Source organism: Chamaea fasciata, unplaced genomic scaffold, assembly GCF_029207755.1.
Source record: "Chamaea fasciata isolate MVZ Bird 193981 ecotype frontalis unplaced genomic scaffold, bChaFas1.0.hap1 SCAF_25, whole genome shotgun sequence".
Taxonomy (NCBI): domain Eukaryota; kingdom Metazoa; phylum Chordata; class Aves; order Passeriformes; family Sylviidae; genus Chamaea; species Chamaea fasciata.
Window position 1 is genome coordinate 5,514,691 of NW_027094110.1, and position 21,191 is coordinate 5,535,881.

General features: G+C 51.1%; 1 protein-coding gene across 1 annotated transcript in view; it reads left to right on the forward strand.

Moving 5' to 3' along the window:
- The window catches only part of LGR6 (leucine rich repeat containing G protein-coupled receptor 6), a 147,313-nt gene that overhangs the window by 69,512 nt on the left and 56,610 nt on the right, over nt 1-21,191 (forward strand). Inside the window, exon 4 of the mRNA XM_066203761.1 lies at nt 6,370-6,441. Coding sequence (XP_066059858.1) covers nt 6,370-6,441 — 72 coding nt within the window. The remainder of the gene's footprint in view (nt 1-6,369; nt 6,442-21,191) is intronic.

The following is a 21,191-nucleotide window of genomic DNA, read 5'->3' on the forward strand; positions in this document are numbered from 1 at the left end:
AGTGCATCTCTCCCAGGGGGCTGCTCTGCAGCACGGTGCACCCACATCCTCCCCACGGGTGCTGATGCTCCTCACTGCAAGCTTCATTGCCAGGATCATTGGAAGCCACTTCACAGGCAGTTTTGACCCCTCTGCAAGCTCCTTCCCTTGCAAAATTAACTCCTTGGTCCATGTTCTCCCAGCCTTGGAGCTTCCAGGGTGGCAGAATATGCTGCTTAATTAGAGTATGTGGAAAACTGGAAAATTTTCCATCCTTCCAGACCTCCTTATGAACTGCCTGGATGCCTCTCACAAATGTCTTGGCTGGAGCTCAATCAGCCAGAAAGCTTCCATCCCAGCTGGCCATGGGGCTGACTTGTGCTGCCACAGCTTCCCAGACATCCCACCCTTGCCCAGGAATCCTTCACCAAACGCTGCCCTGCACAGCCAGGATTTCCCCTGCTCTGACTCCTGGCTGAACGTGCTGCAGCAACAGCAGTGCCTACTAGCCAAGACGGAATCCCACACAAAACTCCACAGGGAAAGGCTCCAAGTGCAACCACAACCTCACCCAAAAGATGGCTGGGTGCATCCTCTTGGCTGCAGACCCCAAACCCGCAGCAGGCCCACCCTGCCACTCCATTCCTCAGCAAGCCCCAACCAGCCTGTGGGAGTGTGCAGACCCCGTGCTGCTCAACCTGCCTGCACAGCCTGGGGTGTGAGCACTGCCCAACACTGTCCAGCTCTGCCCTGCTCTGCCCAACACTGTCCAGCTCTGCCCTGCTCTGCCCAGCACTGCCCAGCACTGCCCAGCACTGCCCAGCTCTGCCCAGCACAGGCACGTTGGCTCAGCACTGCCTGAACCCTCTCCCAGCCCACACTGCCCCAGCGCTGCCCGTGGCTCATCTCCATCAACAGGTGGGCTGGACAGGGCCTGACAAGGGTGGCCTTGTTCAGCACATGCCACATCCCCTGGACGGGCCCTACCCAATGGCCACCTCACCTCACCTCCTCTCCTCCTCCTGAACAGTGACCACAGAACCTCCTGTGGCCCAGGACAGGTGCTGACTCGCCTGGTGTGTGAACACACATCAGAAAACATCACCAGGGAAGTCACATTGCCCCAAGGTGGCAGGTTTGGAAGTGGCCTGGGACACTTCAGAAATGCCTAGACAGACCCTACCTCTTGGGCAGCCCTGAGCCTGTGCAGAACAGAAATGGCTTTGAGACAAAGGGAATGGTGTGGCACATCCAGGAGACGCTCCCATTGGGAGGGAAGGGGAACATGCAGAGGTTGGAATGTCTTTAATCCCCGTGCATGAGCTCCAGGCATAGTTGCCTCCAGCAATAACAGCCCTTTGACTGTGCTGGCTGAGTCACTTCAGCCTCCCAGGATGGGGACATTTTATCATGCACAGGCCTGTACCTCTGAGGGCTGTGTGTCTGCTGAGACTCTCTTGTGCAAGGATCCTGGTGTGATGGGACCCGATCCCAACATTTTTCTGGTCGTTCAGGCGTGGTCCCTGCCAACAAACAATCCTCCTGCTTGTGAAAATGAAACCCGACCTCTGTGGGGCTGTGATTTGTTCTGGTTCCAGTCAGACTGCTGTGGGTAGCAGGTGGTGTGTCCATGTCTGCCAGGGTGTGCAGGCTCTGGTATCACCTGAGCAGTGCCAAGCAAGGTGACAGTGCTCCATCCACACCCAGGTTTGAGTCCCTGCTGGTCTGAACAGTCTTTGCTTGTCATGTTCACCAGTGTCCTCAGCCTGTCCACAAGTTGGCTCATCAACCAGCAAGGTCATAGAATCACAAAATGGTTTGGATTGAACTAAGCTTAAGGACCATACTATTCCACCCCCTGCCATGGGCAGGGACACCTTCCACTCTCCCAGGCTGCTCCAAGCCCCAAGCCTGGCCTGGGACACTTCCAGGGATGGGGCAGCCACAGCTGCTCTGGGCGCCCTGTGCCAGGGCCTCCCCACCCTGAATAAATCCTAAGAAAATTAGACTCAGCAACTGAGAAATCACATCAACTAGTGCAGGATTGCTCCATGGGCACAAGAATTTGAGCTCTGACTAAGGTTGTCTCCAAGCTGCTGTGATGCAGCACCTTGCTGTAGGAAAGCCAGTGAAATCCAGGGATTTTGTTTGAAGGCAGGAACTGATGGAGAGGCAGGAATAGTCAGATGCTGGCAGACAAAGGCTGAGGCCAGGGTGATCTGGCATCTCAGGGTCACTGTGATCTTGTGGACTGAGGTCCAGCTTCACAGACCATGTGTGCCTCAGTCAGTCACCCTGCAGCAGACTCGGGACCCGTGCAGATCCCTGCACCACCATCCCTGCTCACCCCCTGGACAGCAGCTTCCTGCCCTGGGGAGAGCCTGAATGTAGGGAGTGACAGTGCCTGCCCCAGGCTTTTAGGACCATCAGGAGATGACAGATGACTGGTTTGCAGGGTTGTTCCCTCTTTTCAATGCTGTTGACAGAAATCGTGCAGTGACCTCTTGAAGCAGAATGTATTGGCCATCCCTGGAGATGGCCTGAAGCCCAGGCCTCCTGCTGGGGGTGCTCTCCCCAATGAGTCTTCCCCCTTCTCCTACAAGAGCAGCATCCCAAAGGGCAAAATGCCACAGCTTAGACAGAGAGGGACCCAGTAGCCCTGCCCCAGCTTTTCAGATGCCCTGCTGTCCTCCGAACCTTTTTGCCATGCTCCTGTTATAGCACGGCCCAGGCAGCCCAGTATGGAGCAGCCCCAGGAACCAGGTGCCACAGAGAGGAGGTGTGATCCTGCAGGTGTCCAGGGGTTTCCCTGGCATCATCCCCTAGGTGTTGGTACAATTATCTGAGCTCTTCCCAAAATCGTGTTGTATGTTGTTCGTGAAAAAGAAGTAAAATGCAAGGGTGGTTTAACGTGATGTGCAAGGATGGACTGCGGTGAGTAGGGCCTGATGGGGGTTGTCCTTGATACAGACTGTAAGAGAAGCCATCCTGGGACATCCAGGGATAAATGCAGCATCTCTTCTCCTGCTAAAACCTGAGCTCCCTGTAAGAAAAGCTGGAGCTTTCCTGAGCTTGAGGCTGAATGAAGAACTTCTTGTTTAACACCAGGGTGGCCCTGTCCCTAGAATATTATCAGACTCTGTTTGGAGTTGGTTTTTTGGCTTCTCTGAGTCATGCTCTAATGATGAGGTATTGGATTCATTATGTGCAATGTGAAGAAGCACTGGTTCTTGTCCCAGTCCCAGCATCTGAAAACTTCTCTAGCTGCCCTGCTGCTGTGAAAAACAGCATTGTCCACCACTCCAGTGGTTTTTGAGGTCTCTGAAGCATCTTCCTTAAATATTGTTTGTCTGCCCCAAAATGGCTTCATTTTGGAACCAGTCCATGCTGATGGTGGTCTGGAAAGTCTCTCAGTCTGTTTTACTGGAGAAGGGACTTGTAATAAATGGTAGGCAGCAGCATCCAGCAGAAGTGTGACAATGGGCTTTGCTTTAGTACTGACTTCAGATACTTCCAATGATCAACACAAAACACCAGGCTCAGATTTCAGAGAGCCACTGAGAATCAATGTTTGTCCCACCAAAACCCTGAAAGCACTTTCTGAAGGCCCACTGTGTATCTCTCTGTGTTCAGCTCTGCATCTTCTTGATTTTTAACAGACATGAATTATGATTTCGTTTCACTGGGCTGCACAGGGTTTTATCTCCCCAGCACACCTTGGCTGAGGAAACAAATCCACATGCAGGACCAGGAGCCCCAGAGGCTGTGCTGGGCCTTGTGGGACAGTTGCCCACCTGGATGAGGTTTTCCATCCCAGTGGGCTGCAGAGAACACCCACGGGATCCATCCCTGGGGCTTTGCCGCCCCTTGCACAGCATGGAAGGAGAAGCAGAGTGCAGGATTATGAACCTGCAGGGCACAATCACACCAGGCAGACGTCCTGTGTGGGTGACGCTCATGTCAGAGGAGTGCCAGCAGCCTCTCAGCGTGTCCTCCATGGCAAGGGGCTCTGGGTGCAGCAGCGAGGCAGCTCCTGGTGCTCGGTGCTCCCCGCACTTGAGCCGTGAGCACGGCCAGCAGGAGGGGAGAAGATCCCCCAGGGAGGGGGAGAGGGCAGTGAGAGTGGCAGGGTGGTGTGGGTGGGTACAAGAGAGGAGCTGAGGGGGCAGGCAGCTGTGCTTGTCAGAGTGCCAGAGGCTCGGAGAGCCCCCTGTGAGCCCCGGGCCCCCTGTGCCGCCAAGGAGCAGCCGTGCACAGGAGCTGCAGGAGGAGGACATGGGCAGGGGGGCCACATCAATCCCACTCTTCTGCTACCCCTGCAATTTCTATTGTGGGCTCCCCTCAGGTGAGGCTTTGGCATTTCCTCATCCTTGTGCCTGTTGCCATCTGGCTGCTCTGCTGCTGCCCCGTGTCCTGCAGGGCAGGTCCCAGGTGGGAGAGTGTGGCCTGGCCAAAGCTTGCCCAGCACCAGGAGGAACAGAAGCATCACAGCTGGTGTCCTGCTCCTCACACCCCCTATAGTCACCCCCAGGGTCTCTATTCTCTCCCAGGAACACTTCTGTCCTGCCCTGGGCTCGCCTGTGTTTCCCACTCTCCCAGGCACAGCTGTAAGCCTATGCCCAGCTGTATTTGTGCAGTCTTTTATCCCTGTTCATCTGTGGAGCCTGTCCCCCAGTTTCCCTGTAGAATTCTGCATTTCCCAACTGCTCTTCCACACCAACCTCCCCCTGCACCCCTCCTCATATATGCAAGTAGTTGGTGGATATGCTAAGTGAGATGCTGTTGATCCTTAATCACGTTCTTCATTTGGAAGGGAACCATTTATTAATTGTGGAGTCTCTTCTGCCTTTTTGTACCAAATACATCTTCTGTCCAGCACTGAATGTCAGATTTTAACATTTTACTAAAGGAAAGCTGAAGTCATGGTCGCTGGTGTCTATTCTTTCTTCTCCGTTCTTATGGTCTTTTACCCTGTATAGAAAAAAAATTTGGCGCATCTCATTTTTCTCTAGCTACTACTGACAGCTCCTCGTTTCCTTGCTCTTTCTTCTATGCTCGTACAAATAATTTGCTGATAAGTCCCCATTTTCTTCCAGAAGTTGAAGAGGTTTGTGCTCTATAGCTTTCCTTTTTTAAAGGTTATCTCTTTCCAACTTTCCTTTCATGTCAGACCTCTGAATCCTTGGCAGTAAGGCTGCAGTCACTGTAATGGGGAGGTTTCTTGACTACATCCACGCTCTTTGGGCTGCCCCTCACCACTAAGGCCATGCCCTGCTCCTTTGACACTGGCAGTAAATTATGATAGCACCCTAAGCACCATTTCCTTTTTCTTGCCATCTCCAATCACTCTTGGAAGGTTTTGTAAGGAGTAACCTCAGATATGTAAAACTTGCCTTTTTTAGGCACTTCCCCTGGCCCGGCTACCTTGCTGGGATGTGTCTGTTATCCAGGGGAGCACGTGTCAGTGGTGTCCCAGTTCTGCAAGGAATAAGTAGGTTCAGGACAGAGGCATGTCCAGAGCCAAAAACAACCTTTGCAGGGATGCTGAGATGATGGCACCAGTGAACTCAGATGTGTGATGCTCCAGTAGGTCAGTGAGAGAGGATTGTGTCTCTCCAGTCTGAAACACCCCTTGGAGTGTGGTTGTCACTCTGCCTCCACCCCTAGAGCTGTTCAGACACCCACCCCTGGGTGCACTGTCACTTTGCCTCCTCCATTCCCATCACCAGTGTAGGTATCTCCATGCCCATGGCCCTTTTCCATTGCCCTACACTCACTTCCATCTCTGAGGGGTCCCCCTGGCTCCTGCCTGTTCAGCCTCAGGCACCTGCTCTCTCTGGAGTCTCTGATTTGGTTTTCTCCACAGCAGTTCCAGTTCCTGCTGCAGGGCTGGGAGGTCCCTGAGCACACAGCTGTGAGCAGCTCCTCGCCCTCTGTGCCTGCAGCTGCCCACGATGGGACAGGAAAGCTGCCCACGGGCTGCTCTCCATCCCCTCTGGAGGGAACCACTGGCACACACAGGCAAAGGATGGCTGACTCCAGGATAAATGTGGGACGGCCTGGCTCAGAGCACTGGGGTCAGCCTGGGGTAACAGATGCACATCTGCAGGGCAGAGGCGCCTTTGTGGTGACATCCTCCCCATGGAACCTCACTGCAGCACCACTCACCCCTTGGCCCTTCTGCTGCACATCCTGGGCCAGACTGGGCTGCAGCTCACCTGCCTTAAGCTTGCTTAAGAGCCCTGGCTGGCCAACATGGTGCTTTCCAACCACTCCAGCTTTCCAGCAAGAGCCCAGAACAACTTCAGAAACAAGCAGCAACATCCTCCATTTCGTGTCAGGCTGTTGCTGTTGGGATTTTAACAAAGTTTTCTTTTTTTCTAATTATAGGATGTTGCAGAACAATCAGCTGAGCCGCATCCCTGCAGAGGCACTGAGAGATCTTCCAAATCTCCAATCTCTGTAAGTCATTAAAAATCAATGCTGCGAGCTCCACAGTCCCTTGGGGACCCCAGGCTTCCCAGTATTTGAGTCATTAGTTCCTTTGTCAAGGATGTTCTGTTCCTTCTTCCTTTTCTTTTCCAATTTATGCAAAGATTACTGTCACTTAGAGTGGAAGGGAGGGGAGGGCAGTTTTCAAGGAAGAAACACTGTCTTGGAAGAGGATGTTGAAATTACAGCTCCCCATGTGTGCATTGTGATGAAAAGGCCACCAGAGCCAATGCATATTTCAAGGAACATTGGAAAATATCCACCCGAAGAGTCTCTGTCCTCTGCACTGTGGACCAGAGTGGGGAAGGGACCTGCCAGGGAGCACAGAGGACACTCTGGGCTGTCAAAGTGTAAGTTGGGCTGTTTTACCCCAATGGAGGATAACTGTGTCAGGGTAGAACTGCTTTAAAGATTTTTAGCAATTCAGCCCTGGGAAGAAGCTGGGCTGTGATTGTGCTTTTTCTTTAAAGGAGCTATACCCACAGCAGGTTTGTGCTCCTGTGTTCCCTAAAAATCACACAGCGTTGGAACTTTGCTGTTTTGCTGAGAATGGGCACAGTTGAGACCAGACCCTGGGAGTGCCAGTGAAATTAGGGAAGGAGTGTTTGGTGCAGGGAGCACAGCAGAAGCTTGTCAGAGCATTCTATCTTGGGCTGAACCACTGAAAATCTGACTTTATCCCTTAATCCTTAACTTCAGTCCTAGTCTTACACAGCCCTTTTACACAGAAATGTTAGCTGGGAGCAGTTTCTGGAAGTCTCCTGCTTGGAGCAGGACTATCCCAAGTACTCAGGGGGGCAGTTGCAGCTTTGCCTGTCCAAGCACAGAGATTCCCCTCTCACTGGTAGCCTGGGGCTGTTCTTCCTGGGGAAGAAGCTTTTTGTCAAGTTCAACCTACAACTCCTGGGAGGCAAATTGTGTCCATTACTCTTTGTTTGATCACCTGGAACCACCCTGAAGGGCTTGGCTCCATCATCTTTGGTTGTGGGTCCCTGGCAGTTCTTCTCCCAGCCCCTTCTCTGCTGAGTGAAACCAGCCCTGTTCCTTCCCCCTCTACTCATGGGACAAATGCCCTGGGACCCTGATTCAGCCACTAGTCCTCCACTGGACCTGTCTCTTTCCTCTTCATCCTCCTTACACTGGGCATCCCAAAACTGGGCCCAGTTCTCCATGTGTGGCCCTCCCAGTACCCAGTAGGAGTTTCTGTAAATATTAATTTAAATATTAATTTGCAATGAGGGTGTTGGCTGTGCAGGGTACGAATGTTCTTTCTGCCAGAAGGGACTTGAAACATTTGTTGTTGAAACATCATTGGCACATGGTTCTGGTTATTATTAAATTGTGTTGACATCACCACCAGTGCCAGAGTCAAGACCCCCGACGCCAGGGATTTTGAGATGAGTGGTTCTCCAAGTGACTTCTCTTTCAAGGGAAGCATGACACGGAAGGTCACTGCCCCAGGAACACCCCTTCCCCCCTCAGCCTGTCTTTCCTGTGCCTTGCAGGTGTGTGACAGCCAGTGCCACCAGAGCCCACGGCTGCAGAGAGCCAGCCTTTGTCTCTGAAGGTTCAGCTGCCTGAGCAGCCACCCCTGCAGCTCGGGCCTCCAGTCCTGGGGCATTCCCCACTGATGGGCAGTGACCTGGGCTAGTGCTGGGAGGTCTGGGAGGTCCACATGCTCCATCCCCTCAGCCCACAGCCCCTGCCAAAATACCACAGGGCACCTGAGAAATGCAAAACACCCCAAGAAGATCCTTGCAGAACGTTGGGGGTCGTTTAAGGGGCAGGGTGGGAGGATGGCCTGTGTGAATTAGCACAGAGGTGTCTGCTCCTAGTGCACTTTGGGGCCACCTCATCCAGGGTGGTTTTCCCAGTGTCTCCAAAGTTTGGTCAGGGGTAGCTAGGGCCACCTGGGATCCAGTACTCTTCCTGCAGAAACTGAACAGTAAAAGCAAATTTTAGGAAAAAATAAGCTGCTTTAGACAACCTGAGGGAGACTAGGCTTGGACTAGAATCAGAGGGCTGAGTGTCTGGGCAGGTCTGGCTCAGACATGCCTAATGCCTGTCACAGCAGGACTGCTTTCAAGAGCCCACAGTGACCAGAGGCTGCTGTAGCCAGCCGTGTCCTGTTTGCCCCCAGAACATTCTGTCCAAGCTGGTCGGTTCCCACCCAGGGTCCGAGGTGACTGAGCAGGGACCTCCTGCCTTTCCCGAGCAGCCTTGTTCCTGTGAAGCAACATGCCTGGGCTGCTGTTGCCCTCTCAGAGCTTCCCTCAGCCCCTCACCCCTGCAGTGCAGCCAAGTCTTTCTCCCCAGCAGGGAACAAGCACCCATAGCTGGTCCCTCTGGGCTCCTTCGCTCCTCTCCTCAACATCCATTTTTAAGATACCTGACCTCATTTCCCTGTAACAGAGCCACATCCTCTGTGCTTTCCCCAGCTCCTCCTCTGAGGCTCAGCATCCTTTCCCAGCCCCTCATTGTTTCTGAATCCTGTCCCAGACACAAACTGAGCACAGAAGAGACTGAGAAGTGACCTCCCACTCTTGCATCTATCTTTAAAAAAACCCCAAACTGTTAGGCCTGACAAGACTGAGTTCAGCATGGGAAAGGTGCCAACACCGTCTGACCTCCAGGATTGCTCCATCCAATGCTCCCAACTGCCCCAGCCAGGCCCACAGCATATTCACCAGCCACCAGGGACAGTGGGAGCAAGCAAGGTCAAAGGAAAACTCCTGCTGAGAAAATAAACTTTGCATGGGATGGAGGAGTCTAAAGTGCCCCTCCAGCCAAATGAGCCTCAAGACACGTTCTCATGGTCACAGAGTGCCCAGGGCTTCTTTAGAATCAGAGCATAGAATCAGAGAACCATTACTGTTGGAAAAAAACCTCTGAGGTCACTGAGTCCACCCTGTGCCCCATCCCCACCTTGTCAGCCCAGAGCACTGAGTGTTGCTTCCAGTCTTTCCTTGGACACCTCCAGGGATGGGGACTCCACCACCTCTCTGAGAAGCCCCTTCCAGTGCCTAACAACCCTCTCAGTGAAGGAATTCTTCCTGATGTCCAACGTGAACCTCCTCTGGCACAGCCTGAGGCCATTTCCTCTTGTCCTGTCAGATTTACACGGATGACTGATTAACATCCTTTTTGGGAGGCCCATTTGCGAACTGGCAGAGCATGTAAAAAAATAAAGAGATGTGTTTTGGGAACAGCACAATCCCCTGTAGCAGATCTGTTGGGACCTTAAAGCTCATCTCATTCCACCCCCTGCCATAAGCACCTTCCACTATCCCAGGGTGCTCCAAGCCCCATCCAACCTGGCCTTGAACACTTCCAGGGACAGGGCTTCCACAGCTTCTCTGGGCAACCTGTGCCGGTAAGATGAGGAGCTCCAGGAGAAGATTTCTGTAGCAAGCAGCAAAACATGAGTAACTTCTGTAGGTCTGACATCAGAGAACTCACCTCGTCCATCCCGTTCTGTCTGTGCTTACAAGAGTTCAGGGTAAAGCTGTAGGAGACCAGTCACATCCCCAGCTGTCACTTTTCCATGTGTGCCCCTGAGGGTGGCCCAACCCTTCAGCTAGTCGGGGGGCAGTCTCTTCTGGAAGCAAAAGTTTCAGAAGTGTTCCATGCAATGAAGAGATGGTTAAAGGAAGGGCAAAGAGTGCTTCTGAGAAGGATCCTGAGCACAGATCACCCACAGGCTGCAGTGAAAACTGCCCTCAGCATGGAGAGGACAGGAGGGAGCTGTTCTCCGGGGTGGGTATTCCACAGGATGGTTATTCTCCAAGGGGACAGACACAAGTCAGCTCTGCCTCGCATTAGGACCATACCAAACTCTTTTTCTGTCTCCAGCCTGACTTCTTGAAAGTGTGGAGGGCGTGTGCAGGCAAAGATGATTTGCACGTTCATGTAATCACACCATCTTGACCCCTACAGCACACCCCTGAGTGCCACATCCAGACACCTCCTGAACACCTCCAGAGACAATGACTCCACCATGTCCCTGGGCAACTTATCCCAATGTCTGACCACTCTTTCAATGAAAAAAAAAAAAAATTCTAATGTCTAATCTGGATCTCCCCCGGAGCAGCTTAGGGCCATTTCCTCTTGTTCTATCACTTGAGACATGGAAAAGAGCCTGACCCCCAGCTCACCATAACCTGCTTTCAGGCACCTCTAGAGAGCAACTTTCTCCTCTTCCCACAGAAACTGCACAGCAGAGACCCTTGGGCTGGGTGAAGTCCCAAGAACCATGTCTGGGGTTCTGACACAGCCCAGCATGGCTGCAAGGCACCAGCCCCAGGTGGATGGGAACATTTCTGAGCAGACACAGGGAGCTACAAGGTGGTACCACTGCTGTGCCTCACACTGGAGCAAGCATGACCTGGAAAGCATCCTGGGTCCCCCCTGTGGGAGCAGCCAGATCTTTCAGAGTCATGCAGTTCTCCTTCTAGCTCATGTTCAGAGATGCTCTCCACCCAACAAGAGTGGCACAGCATGGACAGCACCGTGTCTGAAGGGGAATACAGGGCTGAAATGCTCTGCTTGGTTTCTACTGGTGCTGCCATGGCTTCTCCAGATGTGGCTACTCCCCTCAGACCAAGGGACTCCATGCAGATGTGCATTACAGTGATTTTTTTTCCCCTCTTTTTCAAATATCTGAGTAATTTTCCAAAGGTTATGAAACTCCTGTGTATCCATTGCCAAAAATTCACCAGCTTGGAACACCTACAGGTCACCCACAGCAATTTTCAAGAATTCCCAGTCAGGCCATCTGAGCCCCAGTGTATTTGTGCTGCTCTGAGACTCCTTTTTTCCACTCAGAAGGGGAAGTGCCTTTATGGCACATCATTACAGTCCAGGAGTTACCAGACTTGTATGGCACTTGGTGAAATATTAACTCTCTGTTTCCATGTTGGCAACACATGCTAAGCAAGCAGGAGAGCTGGGAAGGGGCTGAAAATGGGAGCCAACAGGACTGGGGTGGAACCAGTACCAGACAGAAGGGGATTGTGTGCTGGTTATTTTCTTGCTCTTTCACGTGTTTACATTTGGTGTCCATGTTTGTCGTTCTGGGATTCAGGCAGGATTTGAAGGGAAAGTGTGTATCCCTTAGGGATAAACTGACCCAGGAGAGGAAAGGCAGGCTTCTCAATGCACAAGTCTTTTCTCGGGATTATAACAGAAGCAGCAAAACCAAGGAGAGACTGAGAACAATTGTTTTCAGTCCTATCAGAAAAGCTTGCCAATCAGTTCAAGAGATGAGGTGACCAGACAAATGGGACAGAAAAAGATGTTCTAGCCAGTGTGGGACAGAGAGAGGCTGGCATTCAGTGCCTGCACAGCACAAAGCTAGATTTGAAATGTAGCAAAAACTGTGTCAGTGAACTCCAGTTGTCTCCAAACGCGGCAGCTGTCTTGGCTTCTGGGCATTTAGAGAGGATGAGACAGGACACATCACCCAATTTTGGTGGCACTTGGAATTGAACTGCAGGGTCCCTTTGCAGCACTGCTGGGGTCCAGGCTTGGCTCCCGGGCAGGAGGCAGATCCAGACCTGGGCTGAGGTCCCTCTGCTTGCTGGCTGAGAGTGCTGGACAGTGCAGGAGCAGGCACTCCTCGGGCTCTGCACGATGCATGCACTGAGATGAGGAACCAGCTGCAAGTCTGCAGGGAGTTTGGGAGCCCCTGACAGCAGGAGATCAGCTTTACATACGTGCTCGAGGAGAGGGGAGGCCAGGCAGGAAGAAACTACAATAAATGCTGTCACTCAGAGAGCAGAAGGAAAGCCATTCTTCCTATTTATCAGGTGCTGATGCATATTGAAGTAGGAGTGCCCTGTGGAGAATGGTCAGAGTCAGGGGCACAGTCAGAGCTTGAATTCTCCACTCCGGAGTGCCTTGACCCCTGGAAAGCCTGGGGCCCTCTTGCATTGCACATGTACCCCCCAAGCCTTTCACCCTCTGGCTTTGTGGCAGCCTGAGCACAGGGCTCCCGCTTGCTCTCTGTGCCAAGAGCAGGAACTCTCTGTCCCTGGGTCCTGCTCACATCTGTCTCTAAAAGCCCAGGTAAAAAAGGTGTCACAAAGACCACATTTACACTGCTCTGCTTCTGTGGGCCTGCCCCTCTTCTTGCCTTCTGATGAGGACCTGTCTTCAGCTAAGGAGCTTTCTCAAAGCTGCCAACCCATGAACTTCAGGTCTACAGAATTTTTCATGGCAGGTGTGGTGTCCCCCACAAAAGACATGCTGTGGAACCAGCACTGGGAGAAGATAAATTTTAACTACTCTAGATGAGGCACACTGGCTCCCCGGGAGCCCGAGTTACTGAAGATCCTTCACTGGACAGACAGCAAGCCAGAAAAAAAATGGTTCAGGCAAGTTTCAGTGAGATGGGAGGGTCAGAGTGTTCCCCTTTGGATTCTTTGTCTTGGATATTCCCAGTGCCCTGTGTGATCCCCCCATATCTTTCCTAACCAAGGAAGATGCACTCCTGAGTTTTGGCAAATAACATCTCAAACACAATAAGAGGGCTTCCTGCTGCAAACTCTCACAGAAGTGCTGTGAGTACCAGCCACCCAGGAGGAGATTTCCATCCATCCAACATAACTCCGTGCCAAAGGGGCATTTGTAGGTCCAGGATGCCCATTGCCCATCACACCATTTGCTGACCCGGGTTGGATCACTGGGTGTCACCAAACATTAGTCACCGGAGACCAGCTGTGCTCTGCACCATCCCTGCTCAAAGGGTTTGGCTGTCCTCAGCCAGAGGTGTCTATGGTTCACTCTGCCCATGGATGTCAGCCAGCTTGAGGGGGCAAGTGTCAAACCCACCCAGATAGCCCCATCCACATCAGACACTCCTGGGCTTACAAAAACCCCTCACCAGGTGCTCCAAAGCTGCAGCCGTGCCCAGACCAGAACCAGACCTGCCCTGCTCCCTGTCAGCTACAGGATGTGGAGACATCACTGTCTGGAGCCCCAGCTGTCAGGAAGGAGACCTTGGCAGGTTTCTCTAGACGAATACAAAAAGGAATTTGGATTTCAAAAGAAAAGTTCAGGCTCTAGAGACTGAGCCTCTTACCAAGTACAAGGGAGCTGCTTCCCAGCAGGCTTGATTTATCTGGGAGGCATGTTGGGAAGCCCGGTGGGGAGGATTAGAAAGAACACGCACACCTGATGGCAATGCTCTGAGCCCTGCAAGGGGTGCCAAGGCCTTACGTAATGCTGGGATCCAGTTGTGATCCCCTGGCACGGGGTCTGGCTGCCAGTGGTTTATAGGTGCAGTAACAACATACCATGTGCATTCTGGAAGAGTCGTGTGTCAGTCTAATTAACGACTTTGTGGTTTGTGAGCACTTACCTAAAGCAGATGGGCACTGTGTCTGTTCCTCTGCCAGGCAGAAAGAGTCCAAAGTATTTCAAAGTGAGCAGGTGCTATAAATTATAATTACCAAGCTTGTCGAGGTAGAGAAAGCAGAGAGAAACGAAACCTGGTGGATTAAGAGATCAAGATAAACTCCTGGGTTTTCTTTTTCAAAATGCCTATGAAAAGCTTTTTTGGGGAGTTTCTTGCAGATCAGCATTTTGGGAAGGTGCTTAGCATGTGTCTGGCTCTTCAGGGTGAGTGCTGTCTATATCAGCCTGGTGGGGGAAGGGAGATTTAGTGCCAGGCAGAAGAGTTAAAGCCTCAAGATCCTGCACCATGAGATCGAGCTCCCCTTGCCCCCTTTCCACACTGCACTCTGGGTTTTCTCTCGTGTTCCTGGCAAGATGCTCCATTCTGCTGGCAAACACTTGGGTTCACGCCTTGTGGGTCATTCCCTAGCTCTGTATCCCACAAGGATTGACTCTCTGGCTGTTGGGCTTGATGGCATCCAGGAAAACAACCTGTGACTGTGTCTCCATCCATCTTCTGTCTCTTGGCAACTCCTCTTGTGTGCACAAAAGTAATTGCTTCCCTCTGTGCCAGCATGTGTCAATCCCCTACAGCCAACCAGGCTCTGCTACCTTGTGGCTAATGCCCCCAGTGCAGAGGTAGCCACTGTCAGTAGCACTATGCAACAGCCCGACAGGCACCATTCCCAGCCATCCTGCCCTTGCTCTCACTTTAGTTCCCCTTTGTCCACCACAGTCTTGCATCCCTCTGGAATATCTGCAGAATTCTCCTGCCACTCTGCGGTTGGAACCCTGGTCACTGAGAATTTTAGACTTTCTGTGCTGACAGGCACTGACCCTCAAGAAAACACTGCATTTCACCTGAGGCTGTGGAAGAGACTCCCAAAATTGAATGATAGCACTGGGATTATGGGTGTGGAGTTTGAATGGAAGTGTGTAATATCACGTGGTGGAAAACTTAGAGTTTAAGGTTTTAGAATGTAGTAATATGTATAAAGCAAGATTGAAGTTTTAGGGTGGAGGCTGAGTCCTTCTTTTTCACCTTCTCCTTCGTGGGTCTGGGTGATATTTTGTAATTGGATAGAAAAGTCCACATTGTGGGCCCCGGGTGGTTGGTTATTGGGTTAAAAGTAAAAATAATTTAGGTGTCATTTCTTAATTGGACAGTTTATCCTTAAAAGGCCTTGTAGAGAGAGAGAGAGATAGGGGCCATTTTCAGTTTGTTAGCTAGAAGTGCTGTAGAACTCATGGTCTGTGAGACTATAATATAGATAAGAATTAATAAACATCTGAGTCCAAACAAAAGAAACTGTCTGGCGCATTTAATCCCAGCTCTGGCAGAAAAAGAAGATAAAAGTGACACTCTGCCACAAACCTGCTGTTCCCAGCTGAAATCAGCCATGGTGTCCCCGAGGAGCACTCTGGTCCCATCAGCACCATCCCCACCAACGGCACCTCCTCATTTCTGACCCTTGTATGACAGCAGTGCTGTCCTCTGTTCATCCGGCCTTCACATCCTGAGGGGATGCAAACTGGAGGAGAAACTGTGCCATAGATGTCGTTCTTTAAAGTACTGAAATCACTTTTCTGTTTGCTAAAGGTGTAATTTCCCATTATTTGCTGATTTCACTCCAGCTGTACTTGACCCATAATCAATAAGTGCTAAATCAGCCTGACATGTAACTCCCTGTGTACAGGTTAATTGTACCTCTAACTAAAACAATCCACTTCCTCCATCCCATTAGTTTGCCACCATTTGGACTCCTGTGGAAATGCAATAAAGGCTGCCTCATCCCCTGCCCCTTAAGGCAGGTAATTATTTTCATACATATGGCCAGAGATTAAAATGCAAAAAATGACTTATAGCAATTTGAGAACATGTGGACTTTGATGTAGACAGAGGAGGAAGGCTCTTCCCACCAGATCAGATTCTCACAAGCATATAAATTCTTATGACAGAAGGAAGAAAAAAATTCCTTTGGAATCAACATGGCCTGAAGAGCTCAGTCAGTTCATTCCTCATTTCACTTCTTTGATCTGTTTGAGATTTGACAGTTTGCTGTTCACAGCAATATTCTTCTCTCTAAATCACATGCGATGCTGTGAGGTTTGGGGAAGGTGTTGTTTCCATTGGCTGTTTAGAGGATAAAAGCTATCAAAAAACAGGTACCAATAAAGTCAGTACAACAGACAGTGCCTTACAGTCTGTTGGCATAGGAGCTGCCTTGTGGCAAGACCACCTCAGCTGTGATTTACTGGCTACAGAGTCTTTCTGGAGCACAAGGAAAGGGAGGTCAGGCAAGAGCAGTGAGGCAGCTCTGATGGAGTATATGGAGATGGACTGAAACAAAGTGGCTGCAAATGCTTCCCTGGTGATTGCTGCTGCTGAGCACACAGGACCTTGGATTTCCCCTCTATGGACATGTCTGCAGCAGGAAGAATTCCTGCAGCAGGAAAAGGAGCCCAGGATGGGTATCACAGTGTCAGCAGCATGCTGTCCTTCCACTTGAGAGGACACAGGCTGCTCAGAACCTTCCTGTCCCATCTCTGAAATCCCCTTTTGCCTGAGGCCCCTCCTCCCAGCAGCCAGCTCTGGACGGCAGCACAGCCGAGTCAGTGGAGTTTTGTCCCCACTCCTGTTTACAGAAGTCTTATCTCCATTTTGGCACTTGAGGCTCTAACAGTATTTCTGCAAAGGAGATCATCTGGGAGGGTCCAAGAGCAGACATTCACCACATTCAAGTGAACACTGCAGGCAGATGTGCCACACATCTGGACGCACTGAAGTTAATTTTCAGGCACTGATGTAGCCATGGTGTGGTGAGTCTTTGCTGAAGTTTGGCTGCTGCTAGTGTTCCTTGTAGGTGTATGGGAGCAGGAGCCTCTCTGGCTGCACTGCCATGATCCTTCCTCCCAGGTACAGCTTGCACGGTCTGGGAGTCACCTGAAAATGGCACAGTGGATCCTTGGCTTGTGCAGCTGAACCAGTGCACAGACAGGGAAGAGATGATACAATTTTGATTCAGGTGGGCTGATGTCCCTGAAAGGCACTGTCTTCTCCTGAGGCCAGTTCTCATCATTTGGTTCATCAATGATAAGGCAAATTCAGAGGAATTACTGCTTTTTGGCACAGATTTCTAACAGATAAGATTCTTCTGGTTCTGTGTACCATGGGCTAACCTGCCTGCCCTAGCTCTTCCCTCCACCCAGTCTGAGCTGCCACTGGAGATCTGTGTTTGTCACCAGGACTAGCAACAATAGCTTGGCAAGATCAGACCAGGTTTCAGGAGAAAAAGGTGCATTAGAATACAAATGCAGTTCAGCATTCAGATTTTGGACTCGTTCCTCTGTTTATATGGGCCTGATCCAAATCCCAGGTCTGGGTTTAAGAGTTTCCCTGACTGGGACACAAAGTGCATGGCTGGACATTATTTCCTATTCCAGCAGCTTTCCTTGCCATTCAGCCCATGTGCCCATGCTGTTTAGAGGGTGCTCCCCAGTACCTCTGAAAACCATTTTCACTGCAATGAAGAGCAACAATGTATTTTCAAAAGCCATTGGTAAATCCACTTGGCAGAACATGCCCCACTATCTTTTACTGGGGCAAAGCCTGTGTCTTGGTCACTGTGTTCTTGCTAGGAGCCAAGCAGCAGCTTCCCTGCAGCCCACAGGTAACAGCAGGGGGATCAGCCACCGTGGGGTTTGGCACAGCTACAAAAAAGCCTGAGCTGGGTTTGTAGTTGGGATGCTGAGTACCTGGGACCAGGGCCTGGTGTCTTTGTGCCTCTGCTGTGCCTGGGGTGCTGGATCCTTCCCTCACGGTGGAGGACCCCAAAACACTGCCAAGAAGGAAATCAAATTGTTCTGAGTCACCACCGTGGCCTCACTGCACAACCTTCCTTCACTCTGGGTAAGTTTCTGCTGTGCCCACGTCTCCCTCAGGCAGACCAGGTGGATTTGTCTCCTCTGACCGTGGCTGTCTAGATATTACCTCACCCCAGCAGCAGTGGAAAACGCTCAGCATCTGCAGAGGGTGAATCATCTCTCTTATCTCTGAGCCCACTCTGGGGGATGAATCACTCTCTGGAGGAATCTGGTTTTCCCTTCTGGCTACAGAAAGACCCTATATCTGGTTTCAAGTAATAAGAATAAGACTGGGTGAGATGTGGTCTTCCTACACTTGGAAGGAAAAAGAAAAATGTCCCTGTCCCCACCCCTCACTTTTATCCAGCAAAATCAGCCCCCCAAGCTGACACACCCCAAGAGAGCAGGGGTACCAAAGCAGAGCTGAGCATCTCTGCTCCCCACAGCCCCCTGCACATGACCCAGCACACATTTGTGCAGCCCTCAGGGAAATCTATCAGAGGAGATCGTCTTGCCCAAAAATACAGATGAAAGCAGCAATTTACCCTCTAACCAGGGAAGAATTTCTCTACACTCCAGAGCTGGAGGGATTTGAATTTGCAACCACTGTTCTGGGAGCAAGTCAGAAAGGAAGCATGGCTAGTGTCTACATCACAGACACGGATTTCTTCCTGTCAGAAGGAGGAATGCAGCTGGTCAGATTAGAGTCTTTTCTGCTTAGCAGTACAAAACCATGAAATCCATTGTGGTTGTCCCAATACAATGGTCTCAATTGCATTTTTGAGAGAAAGATTTAATGACCACACACAAGGAGCAATTCACTTTAGCAATGCCACAACAAATCCTTGCTGCATTTGTTTTTCATTCATTACTTGCTGTTTTTCAGCAATGAGTTGCTGTGAAGTTTATGTAAAGGCAGTGCCCATGTATCTCATGCTTGTAAGTGTCAATGCTGTGAAGGATCCCAGGATTCATCTCCCAGGAAGACAAGAGTGTTGTGTGGTTTACCAGGCCAATGGCTAAAAGTTTAGCAAACTCCAGTAAAGAACTGGAAAATAATACAGAAGAATAGGTGTCTGCATGAATTGGTATCTCTTCCAAGGACGGTGTATGTAGATACAAGATAGAGAAACTGCCCCAACAGCATCACATGCCTCACGTGCTCACAATGTGTAAAAAGCAGCAGCTTCCTCTCTTTTGAAATCCTTTCCTGGAATGTGCAGAGGGTAGGTCATTCAGGTCCCAATGACCTAGACTTGTGCCAGCATGTCCAAGATGTCAACTTCTCTCTCGAGCCTTCACTTTCTGATTTTCCCATTCGTTGAGCTGGTGGTTGGCAACACTTGGAAGGAGGTGATGGTAAGGGCTCCCTTGCCACGCCCCAGCACCTCCAGAATTCCCACCTGTGGTGCCAACGAAGAGGTTACAGCAGAGGGAGGTGTTTGGAGCTGTGTTTATCCAGCAGCCTAGCAGTGGCTATACCTGCCTGGCTATGCCCACAAGGTACTGCAGTCACCTCCAAACCTCTCTGTACTGACTGCAGCAATCCAGCAGGGCCACTGATGGTCACATATCTCCCCAGATTATTTCCACCTTTCTCTGCTCACACTGCAGTGACTGCAGAACCTGCCTTTCAATAAGCAGAGGTCCCTCAGAAGAGACTCTTGACAAACACTGAAACTTGACTCTGCCTTCACACCCCTCTCAAACACACTTGATACCTTAAGTTTTAGCTTTCATATTTTCCAGATTCTGTACTGCATTGGTATATAACTCTGAACTTCATATAAAGTGCTAGCAGGTTCTCTTCACGGTGTAATTAGACAAAACAATCCTTTTCCAGCCCCAGAACCAAGGACACCTTTGCAGCTTCAGGCCCAAAAAGTAAAAACAGCAGCAAACTGAGGAGAGCAAACTGGGAGGATGGGACTTCATAACCTGAAGCTGTAATTGGACAATTAACCCCAGTATGTAAATGGACCAAAACTTATAAAAGTGTAAAAACGTGTGACCAGCCATCCATCTTGGGTCCATCTCGGGTCAAGCCTTGGCCAGGTTCTTGTACTGCCCAAGGTGCATCCTTTGAAGGCCTTTTAACAAATACCTTTATTCCTTTAACACTGTCCAGCCTCTGCTCTAGGTAGCCTCCCAAGGCATCACACTGTCACTCCCCATGTCAGGCTGTATGAGCTTTCAGGAAGAGGCACGTGCTCCCTTGGCTGCCCTCAGTGTGTGTCCTGGGCACGTTGTGAGCACTGAAGAAACAATAGTCACAGCTCACATCCACACTCTTGCCTCATAAAGTCTTGAAGTTCCAATGCGTTTCCATTAACCTTTGTCATGGCATAACCCATGTAATGCCAGGAACCTTAACTCACTCACTTAGCCACGTGAGCCCCCAGGGCAGGCTGCGTGTCCCTGGTGATGACTCAGTAGAAATGACAGACAGCAGTTGCTTCATACAATAGACATGTCAGTGCCAAGGGAAGGTGGGTCCCAGGTGTTCAAGCATTGGTGTGTAAGCTGACTCCTGATGAACCACAGAGGAGCTTCAGGAGAACTGGAGATAGGGAGATGAGCAAGGAATGGACATATTTAAACTGGCAACATCTATCATAGAATCATGGAATCCCGGAATGGTTTATGTATAAAGAAACTTTAAGGCTCAACTTGTTCCACCCATGCCATGGGCAGAGACACCTTCCACTGTCCCAGGCTGCTCCAAGCCCTGTCCAACCTGGCCTTGGACACTTCCAGGGATCCAGGGGCAGCCACAGCTTCTCTGGGCACCCTGTGCCAGGGCCTCCCCACCCTCACAGCCAATGATTCCTTCCCAGTATCCCATCTAACCCTGCCCTCTGGCAATGGGAAGACATTCCCCTCTTGTCCTGTCACTCCATGCTTGTCCCCAGTCCCTCTCCAGCTCTCCTGGAGCTCCTTTAGGCACTGGCAGGGGCTCTGAGCTCTCCCTGGAGCCTTCTCCTCTCCAGGCTGAACACCCCCAGCTCTCCCAGCCTGGCTCCAGAGCAGAGAGGCTCCAGCCCTTGGAGCAGCTCCATGGGCTCCTTTGGACCCACACAAACAGGCCCCGTGTGTTTTTTGCTGCAGGCCCCAGAGCTGGACCCTGCACTCCAGTGTGCCTAGATCTGTTCAGAGCCCCTGTCCCCAGAGCACAGCATGTCCTGTTCCTTCTGCCACAAGGGCTGCTCACCTTTTTCTTTTCCAGCTGCTTCATCCTTCACACACACCATGTTTCCCAGCAAATACGCAGGCCCCGCTGCTTGGTGAGCCTTTGAGCCGCTCTGCTCGGCCTCCTGCTGCTTCCTGCACCTTCTCCTTTTCCCTGAGCCTGGCGCCATGGCCAAGGGGGCAATGCCAGGGCCCAGGGAGAGGCTGGTCGGGGAGCTGGCTCAGCTGCCCAGCTTTCGGCAGTTTCTATAGCTGCACAGAGATTTTGGCAA